This window comes from Elephantulus edwardii, unplaced genomic scaffold (assembly GCF_000299155.1).
Source record: "Elephantulus edwardii isolate Elephantulus edwardi_28Jun2011 unplaced genomic scaffold, EleEdw1.0 scaffold00139, whole genome shotgun sequence".
Taxonomy (NCBI): Eukaryota; Metazoa; Chordata; class Mammalia; order Macroscelidea; family Macroscelididae; genus Elephantulus; species Elephantulus edwardii.
Window position 1 is genome coordinate 6,100,225 of NW_006399889.1, and position 24,886 is coordinate 6,125,110.

The window sequence follows — 24,886 nt, forward strand, 5'->3', positions numbered from 1 at the left end:
TTGTGCGGGGAGAAGGGTGCAACAATGAATGAATGGAATCCCAAAATCTCTGTAGATGTTCACTGAAATGAAAAATAAACAACCTAAATTAAAAAAAAAAAAGTAATAATACTTGGGTTTACAGTAGCAAATGACTATTAACAATTACTTCAAATTACTTCTTAAGTATTTCCAAGTTCTCATGGCATTTATATAAATGAAAAGGAGACAAATGTCTTCATTATGAAAAGCAGTGCTAACACAGTGCTGGTAAATTCCATGTCTGATCTCCACACTACATTTCCCTCTGTGACCCAAAGAAAACAGCAGAGGACTATAAAAGTGCAGTGACTTATGGGTAGATGATGCTCCTGATGCTGATTTTCCTTCTGTGTTAAGTACGGGTCGACTCATAGTAACCCCAGGTACAATAGCTCTGAACACTGCTCTATCCTGAGCCAATCTCGCTGTCTCTGACATATCTACCCTCAATACTCCAGTTATTGTGTCAATCAGTCTCATCCAGTGTCTTCCTCTCCTACATTATTCTTCCACCCTTCTAAGCATATCTTTCTTCAAAGACTGCGCCCTCCTGGCTATATGCCAAAAGTATGTGAAATAGAGCTTCACAATTCTTGCCTCCAAGGAGCAGCTTGTTTTCACCCTCTCTAGGATCGATTTGTTAGTTCTCTTGGTTATGTTCAATACTCTTCTACAACATTACAACTCAAAGGCATCAATTATTCTTCACTCATGCTATTCCATTGTTCAGCTCTCTGATGCATAACAACTAATTGAGAAGACCATGGCCTCGATCAGGCGCACCTTAGTCTCTGGACTGACATTCTTGCTCTTCAGCACTCTAGAGAGGTATCTGACAGCAGATTTATCCAGTGCAATTTTTCTTTTGATTTCTTGACAGCTAGGGCCAAGAGTATTAATTGTGGAACCGAGCAAGCTGAAATTTTTAACAATTTCAATCTCTTCTCCATCTATCCTAATGCTGTCAATTGGTTCTGTGGTGAGAATCTTCGTTTTCTTGATGTTGAGCTTCTATCCATATTGTATACATTTTCTGCATAATTCAGGTTGTTGATGAGTCTTACTCCAATCCTGATGCCAGATTCCTCCTCATAAAGCCCAGACTCTAGAATGATCTGTTCTGCATACAGACTGAAAAAGTATGGAGACAGGACACACCCCTGCTGCACTCCTTTTCTTCTTTTAAACTATGCAGTGTTTCCTTGCTTTGTTGTGATGACTGCCACAGTGAGTTTGTAAGTGTCATCTCTGTAGCTCAGAGAACAAATGAAGGATCCTATAGCATATAACAACAGTAACATACTATGACAGATTTAGAAGCAGGAGAGGAATCCACTTCCTAAATAACATGCTTCAGGCCTTTTGTTCATGGGATTGCTATTAGTTGTGCTGGACTCAAAACAATCAATAACAACAACAACATGGAACACTAAATAATTAGAGAAGCAACACACACATGATAGTGCTGGAGAGCTTGAAGACAACTCTTTGAATCTTAAATGTCCTATTTAATAAAAATTTGTGTACTGAACTATAAGTGATAATATGCATTAAGCTACAACTAGAAATATAGGCAGCCAGGAAGACTACGGACAGCAGGAAGGGACAATAGTCGGAGTCATTCATAGGTTTAGCAGATGACACTTGTACATACACATAAAACCAGCAACAAAAATAACATAACAACTGGGTTCAAGTTGATTTCAACTCATACTGATCCCACATGAGTTAGAGCAGAATGACTGATTCTTTTTGGAAGCACACTGGCAGGCCTGTCTCCCAAATTGTCCCTAGGTAGACCCAAACTACTAACATTTTGGTTAGCAGCCAAGCATGGTGACTGCTGAACCACCCAGGGACTCAGTGAATACATTAGGAATAAGAAAAACAACTTGAAAGCAGGTAACAAGATCAAATGCATGCATATGCCATTTCATTCTGAAGTCTGTGCTAAAGGCAAGAATCTATGAGTTCTTTAGTGCAAGAAATCTCCAAAGAAAAATTAATTCTTTCAAAGCAGTCTTCTGTGTTTTGTATGCCACCTCACTTAGGCAATTCTTTTAAGGTAATACTCTTTGTTTGCCGGTGAGACTTGCTTTCAACTTATTGTTGACACAGCTAAGGAGGGTAGGTGACAAAGTACTATTTTGATACCATTTGTCATGATGCCTGTGGTTTATTGGGAAGCTTTCAAAACACAAATGTCTAATTGCATCCCTGAAGACATGTATGAAAAAGATAATGTGGCAAATGTAAGGAAGTGTAAGGTAAAGTCTGCATTTTACCAGAGAGATAAAGATTAGCCACAGCATGTGGTAAATAGAAAGAGACATTGTGAAATGTAAGACTGGTTTAGCAGCTGGAAAATGCCCCAGCTTCTTCTGAGTCTTCATACTGTAATTTGAAGAGATGTTAGTTTTCAGAACAGTAATCTAATAATGTCTATATTCAAACAGGAGAAGCAAAGCACCCTTTTACATCAAATATAAATTATCTTAGGCTGTGGCATTGATACACTTACGAGTAAGAAGGCACCTTCTCTGTTAAAGGATTCAAAGTATGGAGTTAAGCTGACATAGGTAATTATTTCTCACACATAGTTAGAATTAACCACAGCATTATTACAGATTTCTTCTCAAGCCCAGCTTCCCCTGCCTTCCCTATTCATGACTGCCAGAGAACTCTCAACCCCAAATTTCTTCTCAATTTCTAGATGCCTCCAAGTTATCTCCTCTGAGACATCTTGCAGATTTCAAACTCAGCCTCCTCCCAAAAGCATTACCTTAGCTCCCCAAATGCACTACACCATCTAGTAACTTTCCTATTAAAGGTCATCTTCATCTGAGCCCATGTGTAATGTCATCAAGTTCCAATCATTCTATTTCCAATGTATTTTATTTTAGGACTATCTTTAAGATTTCCATCCTTTTCTCTCTTCCCATTCTCACTATGTTAGTCAAAGGCTTCAACAGTTCCCAATCAGATGCCTAGAATGAATGCTGTCCCTTTTAAGTCTTAAGGTTATTTGTGTCTTCCACCATACTGCTACCACAGAGATCTTTTTTTTTAAGCAGTTTCCTCCCTCCTCTGTTTCAATGCATTATTTAATCCACTTTTCTCAGTCTCTCCCCAACCCCAGATCAGTCCTGTTTTACAACAGTGGCACCATGCAGTATTTGTCCTTTTGTGACTGAGATACTTCACTCAGCATAATGTCCTCCAGGGTCACCCATTTTGAATAATATTGCATGAGTTCCTTGTTTTTCAATGCAGCATAGTATTCCATTGTGTGACTATCCCACAGCTTCTCTATCCATTCGTTTGTTGATGGGCACTTAGGTTATTTCCAACTCCTTGCTATTGTGAACAAAGCCACAATAAACATGCTTATGGTATCTTTAGGTTGTATAGTCCCAGTAATGGAATTGCTGGGTCAAATGGTATCTCTATTTGCAACTTTTTGAGAAAGTGCCACACCGCCTTCCACAGTGGTTGCATCATTTTACACTTCCACCAACAGTGAATAAGGGTTCCAGTTTTTCTACAACCTCACCAGCATTTGTTGCTTGCTGTTCTGTTAAATTTTGCTCTTCTTACTGGGGTGAGATGCTATCTCATAGTTGTTTTGATTTCATCCAGAGATATTTCTAAAAGCCGCATCTAGTTACAAATACTTAAACCCCCAAGGGCTCTTTAGGGGATCTCTAGTCTGTAGGGAGTCCTGTGATTATGCTGAATGCTATTTCTCTCTGGTGGTTCAAATATACCTGCAGCTCCTCAGGAGAAAGATAGGCAGTCTAGGAAGCCTAAGGCGGGGTCAGCTCCAGGTCTGTTCTGACTTAAAGGTAATGAGAGAAAGAGAAAGCTTTCTACCAGTTGAAGATTGAAGTTAACACACACATGGTTTCATATTGTCTGTCTATTGGCCCTTGTTTGCCACCTGGCTCAACTTCTATCATTTCCACTTGCTATTCTACCAACCTAAATTCTCGTGGTTTGAACATAGACAGCAACAATGGAAGAAAAGGCCAGAGATCTGCTTCTATAAATGTTACAGTTAAGAGAAACCTTATGGAGCTATTCTACTCTGTAAAACAGGCGGTCACCAGGAGTGAGGATACACTTGAAGGCAGTGAGCTTTGGTTTTTGTTTTACTACTTTCACTGGTGATTGGAGGCTAAGGGCTCATTTGAGATAGCCACATATAAATAGCTCTTGACTTTGTATAATAGAGGGAGAGGTTTGTGAAATACTTTTTTTTTTTTAATCAAAAGATAACGCACATACTTCATAAAATCATGACTTACATGCCGTATATCATTAAGCTTAAGGTAAAAGCAACTGTAGTCAAGTTACAAAGAAAAAAAAAGTGGAAAGGTAGGTCAGACTCATGAAAAATAGATTTACCCAGTGGCCAAAAACCTTACCCAGTGTCTGTTGGAAAGTTATCTTCCAACCTCTTGCTGTTTGAAATTCATCTGTCTTGAACACCAGGAGCAAAATATTACTGTTGCCTCTCACGTTTGGTGGAAGCTTGGAGCCACAGAACATACCCAGGAGGGGATCAGTGACGTTAGAACCGTCATAAATCGCCAGGTAATCTTGGGAGCAGAGGGTGGAGGGAACCACATCAAAATCATTGAACCTGTGGAGTGGAGTGCATGTGGTTAACGTTAACACGGATGCACTTCATCTGAATTTGTATTAAATTATACCTTTGTTCTTGACAAAACAAAAACAAGGAAATTATTATAATGAGAAAAGCCAAGCTCCACTTAATAAGGCTTTTTAGAAACAATGCACTATTTACCCAATAAGTTCAAAAGTTTAGTGAAAGATTTCAAGTACTTCCAAGACTGTGATGGGGGCTGAGGATATAAATATGAGTAAAATACAATCCTGAACTTCAAGGCATTTACAATTAGGATGCATTGAATTAATTTCAAAATCAACTATGACAACCTAAGCTATGTCTTGATTTGACATTGAAACAACATGTTATTTTTTTCAGTCTCATTTTTTTTAAAAAAGTATATCACGGTTCTATTGAGAAATATAAAGTACTATTATTTTATTCTTTACTTATGGGGATAAAGATATTGTAATAGAACAGATTAAGTCCTGCCTTTAGAATAATAAGTCAATCTTCTCCCACTCAATCTCTATATTCCAGTTTTTTTAAATGAGGGTTACGTTAAAATTCAGTGAAATAATACATATAAAAAAGTGAGCTTATGGTTCCTGGTATATAATAGATACTTAAAATTAAAGTTAGTATTGTTGTTATTATGATTTTTGAAAACCAGGAATATGATATAGGTAATTTCTCTTTAAAGAAAAAATTATGTAACACTAATGAGTTAACGATCATGGTCTTTCCAATCGCTTGCTATGCATCTGAGAGTTGGACAATGAATAAGCATGGCAGGAGAAGAATTGATGCCTTTAAGTGCTGGAGAAGTGCACTGAACATCCCATGGACTGCCAAAAGAACAAACAAATATGTCAGAATGCTCACTGAAGGCAAGGATGATGGAGCTTTGCCTCACATACTTCGAGCATGTTGCTAGGAGGGGTTATTCCTTGGAGAAGGACATGATGGGTGGAGGGTCAGTGAAGGAGAGGAAGACCCTCGACCAGGTGGATTGACACAGTGACTGCCACAATGAGCTCTAGTGTATAAGAAAGTGTGAGGATGGCACAGGATTGGACAGATTCAGGTCCACTGTTCATGGGGTTGTTATGAATTGTACTCCACTCAACAGCACTTAACAAGTGGGAGAAACACAATTAAGGGAGCTCTGGTGGCCTAGCGGTAAGGAGTTGCACTGCCACGCTGAAGGTACATGGTTTGAATCGACCAGCTGCTCTGCTGGAAAAAGATGGACAATCTCCTTCCTTGTGATTTACTTCCTCTGAATGCCTTCTGAAGAGTCAGTTATGGTTTGGTTCTGGTTTGACAATACACACCACCAGCAACAGAAGAAAAGAATCAGCTCAAATTCCTTGAATCACATTCATTGCTGTAACAAGAAATCCACACTTCTGCTCCATGTAGTGATCACTAGAACCTGCTTATACACCCCATCCTCCTGCCCCTTCTCCATCTCGCTAGTACTAGTACTAGTAGGATCACTCCTCTGAACAGCCTTTCAGGGCTGGCATGACTAGAAGACTTGCTTGTATAAGTGAAATGTATGCCAGAGGTGATACATATGTCTTCCTGGAATAAATTTTAAAACCACTGATCCATTTGCCATAATCTCTTCCTCTTCATTCAAAGTACCAGAAGAAATGAACCCTCTAGAACTTGGATTTCTGAATGAACCATGATGAACTTCAAATTAAAGTTGCTGTTATCATTATGATTTTGAAAACCAGGAAGATGTTAAAGACTGTGTCTCATAAAAGAAAAAATATTATGTAGCACTAGTGGCATTTGTAGGGAGCTCTGGTGGCCACTCGGAGGGAGCTTCCTTGCACATATTAGAAATAAATGCACTGAGTTAAGCAAGCTACCGAATCTTGGGGATGTTTTAAACACTTATAACCTAACCTGACAGATACAACTGAATCTTACTATATGGTTTAACCTATTTTAAAGTAGGCCTTATGCATTGTCATTCCAAGTAACTATTAAAGGCATAACCATATCAAGTAAAGTCCTAAGAGCAACGATATAGATCTGGAGACTAAGGTGCACCTGATCCAGGCCATAGTCTTTGCAATTACTTTCTATTCATGAAAGAGCTGGACAATGACTAAGGATGATAGAAGGAGAATGGATGTCTTTGAGCTGTGGTGCTGGAGCAGAGTATTGAATATACCATGGAATGCTAAGAGAACAAACAAGTTCATCCTATTGTTGTTGTTAAGTGCCATCGAGTCGTAGACGACTCATAGCAACCCTATGAATGAAAGAGGTGAACACTTACATTACTTTCATCAATTCTCCAAGTTCATAGAGTTTCTGGAGGCAAGCTATTTCAGAAGTGAATGCTACTCTTGCTTCCATGCTTGATTTAATCGGGGAACTCCACCAAACACTGTCCACCTTAAGTGACCATTATCACATTTGACACAATAGGGTCAGTGTTTAGCATCACAGCAACCACGAGTTAACATCTGTACAGCAAATGGACAGACCAGTGCTATACCACTTAGGAGAATGTTTGATCTAGAGAGGGTGAAACCAGGCTAGGAGGAAAGGATTCTGAAGCTTTGTCTGACTTACTCTGGACATGTTGCAAAGAGGGACCAGTCTTTGGAGGGGGACGTCTGTCATGCTTGGGAGGGTAGACGGACAGCGCAGGAGAGGAAGACTCTTGATGAAATGGATTAATTCAGTGACTAGGATATTAGGTTTAGGTGTGTCAGAGACAATAAAACTCACAGGATAGAGTTTAGGGCTGTTGCTCACGGGGTTGCTATGAGTTGCAGGCAACTTGACTACAACTTAACTACAACAACAACAATGAAAAATGTAATTTGTCATTTCAAGCAATTTCCCCAAACAAGCAAAACCTTCTACATATTTTATTTTCCTTTTGAATTTTACAGTGGTGTTAATTATAACGCATTTTTTTAAAAAACTTACATGAATTCTTTGATATCCTCTCCATAACTTGTACATTTTTCTGCTTTCTTAGTTTGTGTTGTGGTTGCTATTGTTAATGTTTTGGGAGCTAGATTAATATATCATACGTATCATATGAGATCATTTTGAAATAGTGATTAAAACATGTACTTCTTTCTAAAGATCTTGAAAACAAATGTTGATTTTTCCCCCCCAGTTGGACTTTGTTGATTGAATATTTTCAAGCTGATTATGAAGAACAAAATGTAATTCCCCCCCACCCCACAAGAACATGTAATATGTAATTTCTTGTAAAAAGTCAAGGTAGAACAACAGTTCAGAACTTCAAAAAGTACTTCATTCATTTTCATTCTATGGACACAAAGTGTTTATTTTCCATGACGGTCTACGAAAGAAAATAAAAGTCTGAGTTTTCAAGAAGACTCAAACCTTTTGGATTTTTTTAAAAATTTTGTATAATTGACTCAGAAGAGCACAGAAGATATCTTGAAATATCCATTGACAGATAAAGTACACTGACAGCATAGTTGAAGAGCTAGATAGACAGGAGAACTTAGGTTTTATTAAAGTATCTTCTGTAGCACCTAAAAGTGTCTATTTGAATAAAATATGGACTCTTAGAAAGTACATAGCAAATAAGTTTTCAAACTTCTAATTGTGAACTTATCCTCTGGGACCAGTATAAAATGTGGGGAAAGCCAGAAAGTATCATCTCTATGGCTTCAATGACTGGGGTAATTGGGATGGGTGTGTCGGAGACAGTGCGATTGGCACAGGACAGAGCAGAGTTTAGGGCTGTTGTACATAGGGTCGTTATGAGTCACAAGTGACTCGACGGCACATAACAACAACATCATCTCTATATCCCTGGTGGTACAACAGTTAAGCACTCTGCTACTAACTGAGTGATCAGTGGTTCAAACTTGCCAGAGACCCCCTGAAGGTAAAAACCCTAGTAATCTTCTCCTGTGGTGGTAATAGCCTTGGCAGCCCTACAGGGGCCATTCTGTTCTGTAAGGCTGTCATGAATCATAAACAACAGTACATGACAACATGCCATAAAGCCCCACAAACCCTCCAAATCACCCATTTAAACTATAAACTTATGCATGCCAGAAACAATCCTACCAGAAGCAAATGACAAGACCTGGTCCTAATGTTGTATTCTTGTCTTGGTGATTCCATCATAGGCATTCTATCTTTCTGACCGCTTGTTTGATTGTTGTGCTTGGTTTTTTAGCATGTATGTGCTTTGTTTTGTTTTTAAGGGGGGGTGTAGGTCTTTGTTGTCCTTCTCTTGACCCTGGAATTTTAAAGAACTTTTGGAATGAGACAGTTTTCTTACAAATAAAAAGCTCAGATGGGTTTTGCAATTTTCTTGAAGGTCCAGACCACAGACCACTTTTTGTTACATGAGCAAAGCAGGCTGGATGAGACCTGTCTCAGCAGAGGCCCCATTTCATGTGCGGCCCTGAGAGGTAGACCATAGACAGTCTGTCATGTTTAAGGTGGAAGGCGATCACAGAGCTATTATTGGACAGGGAAGAGGGGTGGTTCCAACCCATTAACCTTCTATGTGAAAAATGCTGTAATACTGTGAACTATATCAAGCTCCAGAGTTTTCCATGACATGCTACGTTAACACTGAAATATATTTCTGAAGAGGAGGTTATTTTTTTTATAAAAGCACCCTCAAGTTTTATCACGTAGGTAAGCTGTAGATTTCTGTCCTTTAATCATTCTTGTTAGTTGAATAGGATTGTTGATGTTACTGATTACCATCATTCAGAACTGACCCAAACTCGAGTGAGTTTCAGAGGCAATAAGTCCCACAGGAGATTCCATCCTTCTCTTGCAGAGCAGCTGGTGGATTTGAATTGTGTGCCTTTGATATCACAATGCAGTTACTACCACTAGGCCACCAGAACTCCCTGAGAAGGATTAGGGAAAGACTTGTAATACAGATATAATGTCTCTACAACATCAGTCTAAATGTGTTCTAATACACAAATGAAGGAAAAACACACGCCACTTTTAAGTAGTTAGAAAATTAACCCTTTGAACGAGACAGCTGAAGGAAACAGGAGATGATCTTTGGCAGATACCTACCATGGAATCAAATTTTCACTCCTTATTTAGTTGTGTATGTATGTTTTTTCAGTTTTCTATCAGACTGCCTCAGTTTTCTCATTGGTTAAATAAAAAAAAATCACATAAACCTCATGTGATTATTTTACGGACTATTTAAAATAGTTTGTTAATTTGTGTACCTGTATATAAAATGTACACATCGAATGCAGACTTTGCTCTGCAGGAATGAATGGTGGGAAAATGATAACAATTTTAACTCATGTGCTTGTCCTTCCCCCTTAATCACTATTTGTTTGCATGAGGAGAACGAAGCCACTTCCCTACTGTTTCCAGGAATCTTTCCACACCTTTGTCTCAAACTCAAAAAGCTCACTACTATGATCTTAAAGGTAGACTATTGCTCAGCCCCTGCAGAGCCCCTGGTGGGTTTGAACCACAAGAGACAAGCAGCCAATTAGTTAGCTGCACAACTCTCTACAGACTATCCCATCAGATCCCCTCCTTCCTATAGATTTCTTTAAAGACCTATGAGGAGACTCAATGCTTTCCATCAGGCCGGGATATCTTTTCTGTAAAGAGCTGAAAAGATTTCATTAAGAAGGTGTATTTTCCCTACTTACTTGAGCTGGATCACCTTGTCGACTCTAACAGTGATGGTGTACAAACAGTACATATTGTTAGGGTAGTCTGAATAGGAATAGGAAGGACTCCGGATGATTCCAGTGGAAAAGTTGAAAATGCCACCACAGGCTACAGCAAGACAAAGGAACAAACAGATATCAGTTATTGTGCATGGAGAGACAATTCTAAAATATTCTACAACATTGTATTCTTTTCCATAAAAGAATATTTTTCTCAAAGCAACTCAAACCTCTTTTCATTCATTGTGTTGACAAATAACTGGCCTTTATCATAAGGGAGAAATAAAAGAAATAATGATAGAGTAGGATGAGAACAAAAGTCTTTTGAGGCACATCTTAGAAAGAATTAAGTCTGAATCAAATTACTAGGCAAAATGAAAACAGTGAGAAAGAGCATTTCAAGTGCTGGAATGCAAAGGTTTCTGTCCCTATATTTAATGAGAAGACTGAGAGAGCAATGTGGACAATAACTGGAAGTTTAGAGAGTAAAGAAGAATCCAGAGCAGGTTCTTGGAATTCAGACTCAGAAAGGACTGACATTTACAAATCTCACACCATTTAAGTCTCCTTTGTTAAGGATAGAATTTTATAAAGAACAGTACTGTAAGTTTCATTTAGTGTTTTCAAGTTTGATTCCTTCTATAGGTTCAAATACATAATTTGTAGGTCCTATGTACGTCTGCCTAGTTGTGAGATAGAAGAGAACTATACTCGCCTGAGTTTGTATTATTAGTCCTCAACAAGCATGAAGACAGGTTCACTCTCCCTCTGACTCCCAAAATCAACAGCTTAATCAATAAAATGACACCATAATAATATCAGAAAGCCACAGAAGAGCAATTTAAAATGTCTCATTATTCTTTGGACTATACCAAGGAAGGCTCAAACTATGTCACTTAATTTTATCACAGCAAGAAAAGGATGTATTTATATAATATTGAAACACCAAAATTATGAATGGTAGATTTTTATGCCATTCCAATGGTTTGTACCCTATCTTTATATATGTCCATTTATGTGATTTAGAAGTAAGAACAAATATTATGACTGCCACTTAAGGTTCTTTGTAACACACTGGAGACACTTGCTCATCTTTCTCCCACAAAGCATCTGGTGAATCTGAACCGCCAGAGTGCCGCCACCTTTGACTTAGCAGTGCAACTCCCTACAGACCACACCACATTATTATAACGGTCTCTGCTAAGCCCACTTTGCAGGGAACACTAATCTCTATTATACCCATAAGTATTCATGTGCTCAGATCCCAGGAAACACAGTAGTGGATTAAATGTTAGATTTACACAGACATTACCCTATCGCATTTGTACACAATCATACAGTCTTGAAAGCTTACCAATATTTAAATACCTTCAATGTTTGCACACAGTAAAGACTGGAAGTCTTAAAATGAAACAAGAATATTGTGATAACTATATTGAAACTTATATAAATTGTTTAAAGAAAATAACATAAAAAGTTTAGGTTTTAACCACTCAAAGAAGCTATCATATATGAGTATGAACCAAATCAATCCTTATACGATTGGGGAAGAAATTTTAGTCATTCATATTTATCCTGTTTATGCCAAGAAACCTATAAAATCACTTTGACATATACTTTGTAAGTGCTGAGAGTCAAGATTCTGATACTAGCTAATGAAAATGACTTATGAAAACTTTCTTTGTGGGAGAAAGATGGAAAATTTCCCATGGGATTTACTGCCTCTGAAAACCTGCTGGAGGGTCAGCTATGGGCCGGGTCTACCTTGACGGCACACAATAACAACTGATGGAAATAGTAACTTACTTTAGGGGAAATCACCCCTATTTAATGTTCTTCTTTTAGCAATGGGTTTACCTATGTAAAGATGATAATAAATTTTACAGGATTTGTGTCCTCATTTCATTGAAATCAGCATGGTGTGTTAAAATAATTGTTGACAAAATAATTAAGTTTATTACAAGAAAGGAAAAGACTGTTTAGAGTAGGGAAACATGATCTTACTAAGTGGAATAAATAGAGATCAAATTGTCTGTCAGAAAAATTGTGTAGTAGTTTCAAAGATATTTATCTGTTAACTGGCCTGTCTCTAACTTTGGATTTGATACATAGAATTCTTTATAGTGTACTTGCATGCATTTTCTTTTCTTTAGGGTTTATGCTATTATCATATCATTAAAAAAATAATTTCCTAGCAGAAAATCATAAATACAGCTTCTATATTTCTTCTGATTTATAAAGTAGTGATACTTTTCACATTAGTAAAGTGACATGAGGGGTTGAAACAGGCTACTGGAGAATCCATTTTTAAAAGATATTATTGTTATTGTACAGACAATTAGAGACAAAAATAATATTCACTTTAAAAATAAATACTTAATAATTCTTTTTATTTCTAAAAAGCTGGTTTAGCAAAAGTTCACAGAAAACTCCTCTTTATTTTCTTTAATTTTTAAAAAAAATTATATTGGTTTGCGCACAAAGCTCATATACATTGTGTTTCACACTAATCTTCACTCATATTGTGGTTCATACAATCAATCCCATGCTCTATGTTTTAGAAAATCAATTACCATTGGATCTTGCCCATCATTATCCAACCTTTTCAGTTTCCTCCTCTTCGTTTTTATGGAAAATGATCTATAGACTTTTGTATTAGGCACCTAATTTTCCCTTTCTCCTTACTATCTTCTAAAGCTCCAAAATGGTGATAGCATGAGTCACAAACAAATATGATAAGAATTAACACACACATAAAATAAGAAAACAGAACTACAAGCTACATAATGTAGGCTACTTACAAGTTATCCTATAGGAAAGCTTGAATCCAAAGTCTGTGATGTGTGCGTTAGAGTAGAAGTTAATCAGCACTGGACCAGAGATGGAGAGTGGAGCCAGGACCTCATCACCACACAGGGTAGTAAATGGCATGGAGGATAAGCTGTAACCTCTAATGATGTGGACTCCATCATTGGTACAACTTCCTGCGATCGCCGAGCGAGCTGTATGTACATAGTGTGAAATGACCAGCATTATAATCAGAAACAACATCAACAATAAAGGCTGTACATACCAAGCCAAAAGTGTCATGAAGATTCGTGCATTTTATAGAGAAATTACAATGATAATAAAAGGATTTTTCCCCCCCAATAAGTTTCTGTTTAATTTTTCCTGATGGAACTTTGCTAGGAGATTCCATGAATTTCATTGTGAAATGACTTATCTATTTATCTCAAGCACTCCACAATAGGTAAATCCCATTTCCACCCCCCCATCCCCGCTTTATGACATAGCTTTTTTAATCCAGTGACTGTAAACTGGGAGTAACTTTGTCTCCCAGGAGATATTTTACAGTATCTGAAGAGATTTTGTTGTTGTTAAAACTTAGGGATAAAACATCTAAGAGATATCATCTCACCCCAGTAAGAAGAACAAAATTCAACAGAGTAGCAAACATCAAAGGCTGGTGAGCTTGCAGAGAATCTGGAACCCTTATTCACTGTTGGTGGGAGTGTAAAATGGTGCAACCACCATGGAAGGCTGTATGGCACTTTCTCAAAAAGTTGCAAATAGAAATACCATTTGACCCAGCAATTCTACTACTGGGAATATACCCTAAAGAAACCATAACCACCACCCAAGCAGATATATGCTCAAGCATGTTTATTGTGGCTTTGTTCACAATAGCAAAGAGATGGAAACAACCCAAGTGCCCATCAACAAACGAACGGATAGAAAAGCTCTGGTATATTCACACAATGGAATACTATGCTGCATTGAAAAATAAGGAACTCATGAAATGTTATACAAAATTGGTGACCCTGGAGGATATTATGCTGCGTGAAATATCTCAGTCACAAAAGGACAAATATTGCATAGGGCTACTGTTGTAAAGCGGGACAGACATCAGGATTAAGGGAAGACTGAGAAAGAGGGGATAAATAATGTATACTGCAGCATTGAAACAGATGAGGGAGAGAACTGTTTAAAAGGGATATATGATTAGGTATTATTGTTATGACAGGAGGCCAGAATGAAGGCTGCATAGTGGAGTGGACTTAGGGGGAGGGATTGTATAACAAAGAAAGAATTTTTCTTTTAGTTTTCAAAGAGTTGAGTGATTTGGAGGGGAGGAGTGGGCAGGGAGAAAAGTGCAACAATGAATGAATGGAAACCCTACGTTTCTTTAACTTTTATTAAAATAAATTTTTTAAAAAAACACCCCAACTTCGGGATGCTACTTTTATGTATGCCATTGTAGATGTTAGAGATGCTCCTTAACAATCTGCAATGCATAGTCACTCATCCTCCACTGCAAAGAAAATCATCTGACACAAAATGTTGATGGTGTATTGAGAAAGCCTGCGATGAGTTGACATTTTCATAGTAAGAGCTAAGGGGCTTTTAGCATGAGAGAAATTAGAAATCCCTTATTGATTATTTAACTCTCATAAATGGCTATACACGTAATATTGCTTAAGGATTTACTGATTTAAAAATGTTAAAAATTGCTTTGGTTTGTAATTATATAACAAATGTGTGTATGCACATACAAACACACATACATACACTGTCCTTTAAGAAAAATAAAAAACAGAATAAATAGCAGATTTAAAAGTCTTTGATTACCATACCCTCTTCAGTTATCTTTCTGGGTTAATATATTCTGTTAACGAATAATAAGTATCCCATTCAGCAAAATCTTCTACAATTGATTTTTAAAATATTTTCTTCTGAAATACTAATTTAAGAAAAATGACATTGTATGTAGTGAGTAAATAAAATTCTAACAACTGGGAAAGTGTGAACCAAAATGGATGGTGAGGACTTCTAAAAATTAGTCCTCCATAAGGCAAAAGAAAAAAGGAAATTTCAATCGCTCTGAAAATGAAGAGAAAATTTTACAGCAACCCAAGGAGTTTATTTGAGAAGAATCACTGACTTGTGAAATTGTGAAAAAACAGCTTGTGGCAATGTAGTTTACACAGTGCTGCTACCCTCCACTCACAAGCATAGCAGTAACTTTGAAAAACAATGATCTACACCCTCAGGCAGAGAGGAGCTGTAGCTTTTATAGACAAGATCTGGTTCACTGGGGGTTGATGGACGCAGGTGGGAGCTATATTCCTTTTTAAAGCCTCTGCTCACCAAATTGTCATTATTTGACTTGTTGTGTGGTTCCCCAGAAGGTCCCACTCAAAAGGACTATATGCAAAACAGCCCTTTTGACCTGATACAAAATTCTCATCGCTAAAAGTGTATCGTCAGTGGGTATTTGTTAAGAAACATTTACAGCAACTGTTTTAATATCTTGGCATGGTGGCAGTTGTGGTCAACAGTTGAGTAACCTAGAAGCTCCAAAGGAAAAAGTAAGAAACGAACTGGTTATAGAGGCTCTGGTACCTTCCTAGGTCACATAGATGGGGAAAGCTCTGTGTGTGCAGATGAGAACAGAGATGACTGAAACCACGTCCTTCAGGCTGGCCTGAAGCGTTCACATAAGCAGGATTGTAACTTCACTCCGTTGTACTACTAATGCATAAGTTGTGACCCAATGTGCACATGGAGCCCTTGGCAGAGACTGGGAGATTTAAAGACACCAGGTGTTTAAGGAAATCCCTGTTTAATCATTACCTAACCACCAGCCTAACTACATGGCGATGTAAGTGGTCGCAAACAAAGTACATAATTTGTAAAATTAGTTCGGGCAAGTCACTAAGCAAACAGGCTAGTGTAAGGGAAAATAAAGTTAATAAGTAGAAAACAACCATACAAGGAGGAAAAGAGATGAGTTTAAAAATTCTTGTTGCTTACTTAATTTGTTTTGGAAGCCCTTAGCCTTTTCCTTAATTTAAAATATTTTTTTTCAATGAAATGAGATACACCCTATTTTCCCAATAAACTTTATATCTAAACTACCTTGAACCTAATCTAGTACTTGGAAGTGAAAGAAAATTGACCTATACATTTTTTTTTTTACATACATGTATATTAAAGAATCCCCTTTATTTGGAGTATGAATATAATTGTAGAGAAAATTGTTATTGCTACAGCACAATTTTGATGTAATTTAAAAGTTAACTTAGCATCCAGCTTAAAGAAATGAGACATTTAAGATACATCCATTAAATTAACCTGAGTTCTCTTATTTTGATAATTATGGAAGAGAAATCCTTCTAATTGAGCATAAACCTACAAGTTAAAAATGTTGTTGTTGTTGTTGTTATGTGCCGTCGAGTCGCTTGCGACTCATAGTGACCCTATGTACAACAGCCCTAAACCCTGCTCTATCCTGTGACAATGGCACTGCCTCTGACACACCCATCTGGATTACCCCAGTCACTGAATCAATCCACCTCATAGAGAGTCTTCCCCTCCTACGCCTTCCCTCCACCCTCCCAAGCATGATGTCCCTCTCCAAAGACCTGTCCCTCCTACAACATGTCCAAAGTATGTCAGACGAAGCCCCAGAATCCTTGCCTCCAAGGAGCAGCCTGGTTTAACCCTCTCCAGGATGAGTTTGTTTTCTTGGCAGTCCAGGTTACATTCAACACTCTTCTCCAGCACCACAGCTCAAAGGCATCAATTATTCTTCTATCCTCCCTAGTCATTGTCCAACTCTCTGATTCATAACAAGTGATTGCAAAGACCATGGCCTGTATCAGATGCACCTTAGTCTCCAGAGTGACACCATTGCTCTTCAGTAACCTGGAGAGATTCCTAACAGCAGACTTTCCCATCACAATACATTTTTTTATTTCCTGGCTACTGGTGCCAAGAGCGTCGACCGTGGAGCCAAGCAGACTAAAGCTGTTAACAATCTCAATGTTGTTATGCAATAAGAAGCAATACATTGTTGGGAAAAAATAGTGGGAAAAGTAGATTAATTTTAGAATCTTGTTTGAATATGGAAAAATTATATATCTTAATTATAACTTCAGATGTTAAAAGCTCTATCAGTATTTTTAAATTTCAAATAAATGGATATAGGTTCAAAATATGCATATGTGTTCAACTACTATGGAAGGCATCTTGGAACTTCCTCAAAAAGCTGAAAATAGAAATTCCATATGACTTCTGCTATTCCACTACTTGGAAAATACCCTGAGAAAATGAGAACTGAAGCACCAACAAAGGCTTGTATACCAATGTTCATTGCAGCATTATTTACCAACACCAAGAACTTGGAAACAGCCCAAATGTCCAACCACAAACAAACGGATTGAGAAATTATGGTACATTCACACCATGGAATACTATGCAGCATGCAGAAGCAATGATTCTGTAAATTATTACCTAACTGGGGAGGGACTGGAGAGCATTTGCTGGGTGAACTAACTCAGTTCCACAAGGATAAATAGTGTATAAAACCATTATTATAGAATGAGTATAAGGATCCAAGAGGGCTGGGAGAGGTTGGAAGCAGAGGGATGAGGATGTACAGGGGGAGGGGAGGATTAATCATGGGGTTGTACAATTTGATGAGTGGGGGGTGGGGGGGCTAAGGGAAATTGAATTTTTCTTGAAAGCAATGTATTTGAATTTTGTAAATAAACTAGTAGAACATCTAAAAAAAATACAAATGCATTAATTACATAGTTTTGGTCAGAAACAATGTTTCTTAAATAACAACAAAAAAAATCACAAAATATAAGGAAAGATCTCTCTTGTTAGATGATTATGTAGCTCCAGCATTAAATAGTGCGCAAAGCACATGTTCTGTAATTACTAGAGAGCTACCTTTACCATCTCTTCCCCAAGAGTATAGACCACCATGAGAGTGGATGTCTCAGAAGGTTATGGGAAAAAGTTTTAAGAAATAAGGTATATTTTTTCCATATTCTTGATTATGAAGTAAATAATTAAGCAGACTAGCTGAATTATAAAAAGTTCAGATATGAAAAAAGCAGTAGTATCATGAGCCATAAACAGAAGTTTGAAAGATCTGTTCTCTACAATAAGAAACTGTGTTAGGAAGAAGCAGGTGAAGTTGAGGGATTGATTAAATTTTTCTTTCTAGGTGGCAATAGAATATCATATAAGGAAACAAAGACTCCAGGCAATCTACTTATGGCCAAAGACTGATTCAGTAAATGTCAAAGTTAAGACTTTTGTCAGTTTCATTAGGGATTAAATCTCCTTGTATCTTTTACCAGTAGTTATTTCTTTAAGGTAAGGTACCGTTCCAGTTTTTATTTCCCATAAGACAGCAGGATGTTAAGGACCCTTTTTTCCAAGAGCTAAAGAACAAGGATATCAGTTGAAAGACCAAGGTGCACTTGATCCAAGCTATGTTCTTTTCAATTGCTACATATGTATCAGAAAGCTGAAAATTGAATAAAAAAAGGCCAAAAGAGATTTGATGCATTTGAATTGTAGTGTTGGTAGAGAGTATTGAATATACTATAGACTGCCAAAAGAACAAACAAATCCATCTTGGAGGAAATGCAAACAGGGTGCTTCTTAGAGGAAAGACTGGTAAAACTTTGCCTTACATACTTTGGACCTATTGATATTACATAAAGACATCATGCTGAGAAAGGTGGAGGGTTGGAGAAAGAGAGGAAAATTCTCAACAAGACAAGTTAATATAGTGACTCCAACACTGGTTTGAGCACGGTGAAACTGCAAGGTTGGTGCAACAGTGCAAATTTCACAAGGCCGCTAAGAGTTATAGGCTACTCGATAGCAGCTAGCAATAACAAATAGGATATCAAATATCTGTATAATGCCAAACTTTAAAAAAATTACCTATTTTAATAATATCACATGCTTAAAAAATGGAAAATGAATAAATAAGATTAAAGAAGAAATTAATTTTGGTGTTTATGAAGAATGTTGAGTGCACTGGTATGAACTGGAATGGACTGGTAAAAGAAAGTACCAATCTGTCTTGAAGAAGTGCAACCAGAAAGCTCCTCAAAAGCAAGGAGGGCAAGATTTCACCTCACCCCCTTATAAGTACAAAATGTGGAGTTCCCACATATTACCAGAAGGGATTGTCCTTTGAGAAGGAAATCATGATTAATAAAGTTGAAAAAAAACTAGAAGACTGTCATGAGTTGAACTGATGGAGTGACTACAACGAACGTGACCAGCAGTGACTGACAGGATGGTGCAGAACCAGGTGGCAGCATTTCATTCTGGTGTACATAAAGTTTCTCTGTGTTTCAACTGATTTAATGACACCAGACAACATTGACAGGGAGCTCTGTGGCCTAGTGGTAATCAATCCCAAAGGCACATGGTTTGAACCCATTAGCTGCTCTGCAGAAGTAGAATGGACAGTCTCCTACCATGTGATTTACTGCCTCTGAAAACTCTCTGGAGGGTCAGCTATGGGTTGGTTCTAACTTGATGGCACACAAAAACAATATAATATCTGAGAACATTAAAAAATGCCCTCAGCATTGGCAAGGCAACAAGCCACGAAATGATAGGTAAGTATGTCAATAGGTATCAAATGATTTTGCATACAAATATGCTCTTCTCAAGTTTTACAAATCACCTCAACCAAAGAGTACTGGTCTAATTTTTCAATAAAAAAGACTTTTGGCAATAAAGGCCACAAAAAAACCCAACAAAACAAAACAGAACCCAATTCAGTCCCGTCAGTTCTGGCTCACAGCAACTCCATTGGATTTCTGAAGCTATAAATCTTTATGGGAGTAGACTGCCCATCTTTCTCCTGCAAAGTATCTGATGGATCCAAACCAGGAATTTTTAGATAAACAATCTGACAACACACTATGCCACCAGGGCTTCTTAATAAAGAACACAGCTATCAGAAAATGATGATATGAAAGCAGAGTCAAAGGATATATAATGAAAAACTATGCAAATATCTCAAATACAATATAATTTAAAGCAAAGAGGCATAGATTCAGTCAAGGCTTAGAAAAAGAGTCTCTGGTAATGTTTTTGGAAGTTGCTGGCAAATATGTTCTAACTCATAATAAATACACTATATAAGACAATGCAACACTGTTTAGTAAAAGGAATCCAGTTGTTATATACCCTCAAGTTGGGCCAAGTTGAGGATAGCTGTCCCTCCAGTAGATTTTCAGAGGCATTAAATCACATGAAAGGAGACTACACACATTTCTCCCAGGGAGTGGCTGATGGATTTGAACCATGTGCCTTAGGGTTGGCAGCAAAGCTTCTTTCCACTAGGCTTCCAGAACTCCCTAGAGAACAACTATTAAAGAAATATGACAATTATGAGAAGATTAGAAAAAATATATGTCGAGGTAAATTAGCAAAGTGTGATAGTGGTAAGGAAATGTGCTGCCAGCCAAAAGGCTTGTTGTTAAATCCACTAGCTGCTTCATTGGGAGACTGGATAGTTTCCTCCCATGTGATTTATATTCACCCACACTTCCAATAAACCATTTTCTAACAAGTTGTTAGTGTTTAGCAGCACAACATGTGGACCAGTATGATGTAGTCTGATGTAGCCCTACTTTTGCTGGTGAACTTGACTTTTTGTTTTAGCAGTCTACAAAACAACAAATTAATGTTACTCATCTGTGAACAGGCCAATGGTTGCTTTGCTTGTATTTGGGCTCAGAACTGCTTAGTTATTTGGCTGCTTTTTATCAAAAACAGTCTCTATCACCCATGACAGCCGGAAAGGTCACTGCTCCTGCCATGAGGCAGTGTCTTTCCTGGAGAGTAGTTCTTCAGTTTCCAGTGGTGTGCTGCCATGTCTCCTCCAGGGTCACTTTGGAAGGACTAAGGGAAGGTTATGTTCTACGTGGTTAGTGAAACCGTGTCGTGTTGATGGTCTTCAAGAAACACTACTCTTGACATAATCATGATTCACTTTATATATAGCCAGAGTTACTAGCCTAATTTGAAAAGAAATTTGATTATCTTTTTTGGGAAACTATCCTGATTCATTTACTATATAGCCAAAACCCAATTACTCATATAGCGGTTTGAAAATGCTGAGTGGTTGTAACATCAAAAATATCATAAGACATTATCATACAGGAATCCTGTTACACATTTTAAAAAAGGAAGAGTCCATTAAACTGGTTGACGGTTAGAAAATTCATTACTAGAAATAGAAATCACTTAATTTGGCCAAACCTCTTATGTGCTTTCAAAGACCTTGTGTATAGACACATTTGAAGATCTTGAATAGCAGAAATGACTAGAAAGGCCACTGTCATGAATTACAATTTGCAATAATCTCACTTTCTTAACTCCTGCATCTGTCAGCAGAGCCTTGTGTAATGACATGTTAATGAAAGTGATTCCAGGTTTCAGCAGACTTCTAGACCATGATGACCCCACAATGGTCAAATGTGCAGCTGACCTGGGGATGTTATAAGGCAGGGTGGCATGAACATAAATTAGGGGACTGACAGCAACTATTTTATTTAAAAAGAAAAGTAGTTCTTTGAAAGAAAGATTAAGTCATTTGAACAAAGTCGTGTGACTAAGAGATGGCAGATGGTGACTCACTCTAAAATGCTATTGTTTCTCCAACCACACCACACAATGGACATGCTTTCCCTTATGACACTAGCCAGCTATGGCCAGGGGTCCTGTTGGGGGTCAGAGTAGCTCCACTGTAACTACACAGGTAGAACTGGTACTGATGGTGCCCTTTGTGGCTTCATAGTTTACTTAGCAATCACTGATTGGTAATGAATGCTTTTGACACATGACATTCTCATGTTTATTATTTTAATAAAAACAAATGCACATAGCAGTGAACAATTCTAGCCACATACTATGTGCTACTTTCCCGTCCTTCTAAAATAACTTCCTTTCTGACTATAAAAAGAACACAAAGAAGAAAATAGAGCTCATCCGTCTAGACACACCACTCTTCACATACTGCTGAAGAGCATTCCAACTATTTTTGATATGGATGTTCTTTCAAATAGAAAACTGGATGGCATTTCACAGAGTTTAAAACTCTCTACCCGAAGTACTTTCCATATCACAAATATCTTTTACTACCACTGAGATTTTGTGCTAGCCTAGGCTGAAAACTTTATATTTCACTTTTTATTCCCACCTGACAGAGCAATGCATCAGATTATACCTGGAATTCTCTATCAAAAACATATGCCAGAAGATACAACTGTTGAGATGTAGGCGGAGGTGAGGTCACAGGGAAAGCAGAGGATTTAGATCATTTATTCCTACATGAGCACAGACATGTCCTTTTCATTTTCGCTAAACATGTTTCCCAGATGTTAAATTTGACTTTTCACAGACAGAGGACACCACGACAAATAGAAACTTTGATTATGCACAGGTACCTTGACAGAGTAATGGACTAATTTATGTTTTTAGATGGAAGGCCAATTTGTAGAAAACAATAAGTTTAAAGGGAAATATTTTCTAAAGTGTCATGTGCATTAAAACAAAACACATGGCCATTGAGTCAATTATGACTCCCAGTGACCCTATAGCACTTCCCTCCAGAGTTTCCAAGGATGTAAGTCTTTATGGAAGCTGAGTGGCTCATCTTTCTTCCATAGAGCAACTCATGGTTTTGAACTGCTGTACTTTTTGTTGGCAGCTGAGCACTTAACCACTGCACCATCAGGGCTCAGGTTTTTGAAGTGTCATAGTACTCTTTAAACATCAAGTTGTGTCTATTGTCAGTCATTCTTCAACCAGAAAATACCTAATATTATCACAGTAACATTATTGAGATACCTATTTTTGTTTTGGCAAAACAATGGCTTTTACAGAACATAAATGTATGAGTGTGTGTGTGTGTGTGTGTGTGTGTGTGTATTTATTGTTGTTAGGTGCCATTGAGTATGACCAAGAGTGACCCAATGAACAACAGATCTGAATCCTGTCTTAACCTGTGCCATCCTCATCATCTCCAACACACTTGAGCCCATTGCTGTAGTGACTGTCAATCCATCTCTTTGAGGGTCTTCCTCTCTTTTGCTGACTCTCTCTCTACCTTTCCAAGCATGATATCCCCTTTCTAGAAATAACCTTTCCTAGCAACATGCCCAAAGTATAAAAGATGAAACTTAGCCATCCTTGCCTCCAAGCAGCATTCTGGCTTTACTTTCTCTAAGACATAATCTGTTCTTTTGGCAGTCCATGGGATATTCAATACTCTAACACAACAGCTCAAAGGTATCAATTATTTTGCCATCATTATTCATTGTCCAGCTCTCAGATGTATAGCCAGTGATGGAAAAGACCATGTTCTGAATCAAGCACATCTCAGTCTTCAAACTGACATCATTGCTCCTCAGTAATTTGGAGAGGTCTCTGACAGTCAACTTGCCCAAAGTAATATGTCTCCTATCTTCTAACTGCAGGTACCAAGGGTGTTAACTGTGAAACCAAGTAAAACAAAGTCATTGCCAGTTTCAGTCTTCCCCCATGTATCATGATACTGCTTATCAGTCCAGTGGTGTGGATTTTTGTCTTCTTGATGTTGAGATGTAAATTCATATTGAAAGCTGTATTATTTGAGCTTTTCCAGCAAGTGTTTCAAGTCCTCATCACTTTCAGCAAATTGATTGTTGATGTGTTTTCCTCCAATTCTGATGTCACAATCTTCTTCACAGAGTCAAACTTCTCTAATAATTTGCTCAGCATACCAACTGAATAGGTATGGAGAAAGGATATAACCTTGAGGCACACCATTCTGAATTTTAAACCAGGCAGTAGTCTCCTGTTCTGCTTGGACAACAGCTTCTTGGTCTAGGTATAGGTTTCAAATGAGCATAGTTAAGTGTTCTGGGGTGCCCATTCTTCTCAATGTTAGTATGTAGAGTGTAAAAGAAAATGAATAACAACCCCTATTTTCAACAAATAATTTGGAAGCAGGAGTGACATCCACTTCCTAAACAAAATGCATCTGGGAACTCTGGGAACTTTGATAAATGCTGATGGCTGTAGAGGGGCAAGGGACTTGACAGCACACAACAACAACAATAACAGTGTGTGTGTGTGTGTGTGTGTGTGTGTTTAAAACTAAACCTCAAAATAACACTGTATTTCCAGCCTCCTGGCACAAGAAGCAGTGACCAGACTGAATACATTGTATGTGGTGTGGAAACCACACACCTCAAAGCAGCTTGAGAAGGTCCCTAAGGGGAACTTCATTTAAAAGTTTAAGGCAGATGAAAAGGAAAAAACAGAGGTAGACATGGGGTAAAGTACTACTTCTTCATGGTACTGTGTCAAGCTCTGTTAAGGTAATGAACGCATTACTGGTCCAGGGACCAGCCAGACCTCCATGAAGCCAGGAAACGAGCAGGAAAAAGTGAGTTAAAAAGAATGTCAGGTTGGTAAAGAACAAGATGTGATTTGACTAGGCAGGTGGCATCTGCGTCCACATAAGCTGCTGTGGCGGCACAGCCCCAGCCAGGCTCTTGCCTGGTGTAAGGCCCAGTGACAGGATCACGGCTGGCCTGGCATGTGGGACACAATGCAAGGCACCTGCAGCATTGGCAGCATGACAGGCCTAGGCTCCTGGACAACCCCCACCATCGGGATGGCTGGCCCTCCCTATACACAGAATTCTCGGCAGCTG

General features: G+C 38.0%; 1 protein-coding gene across 1 annotated transcript in view; it reads right to left on the reverse strand.

Moving 5' to 3' along the window:
* Nucleotides 1-24,886, reverse strand: part of LOC102869221 (cubilin-like) — a 396,294-nt gene that overhangs the window by 49,703 nt on the left and 321,705 nt on the right. Inside the window, exons 57-59 of the mRNA XM_006894323.1 lie at nt 13,152-13,352; nt 10,330-10,459; nt 4,449-4,666 (exon numbers count right to left, since the gene is read on the reverse strand). Of these exons, the coding sequence (XP_006894385.1) occupies nt 4,449-4,666; nt 10,330-10,459; nt 13,152-13,352 (549 nt within the window). The remainder of the gene's footprint in view (nt 1-4,448; nt 4,667-10,329; nt 10,460-13,151; nt 13,353-24,886) is intronic.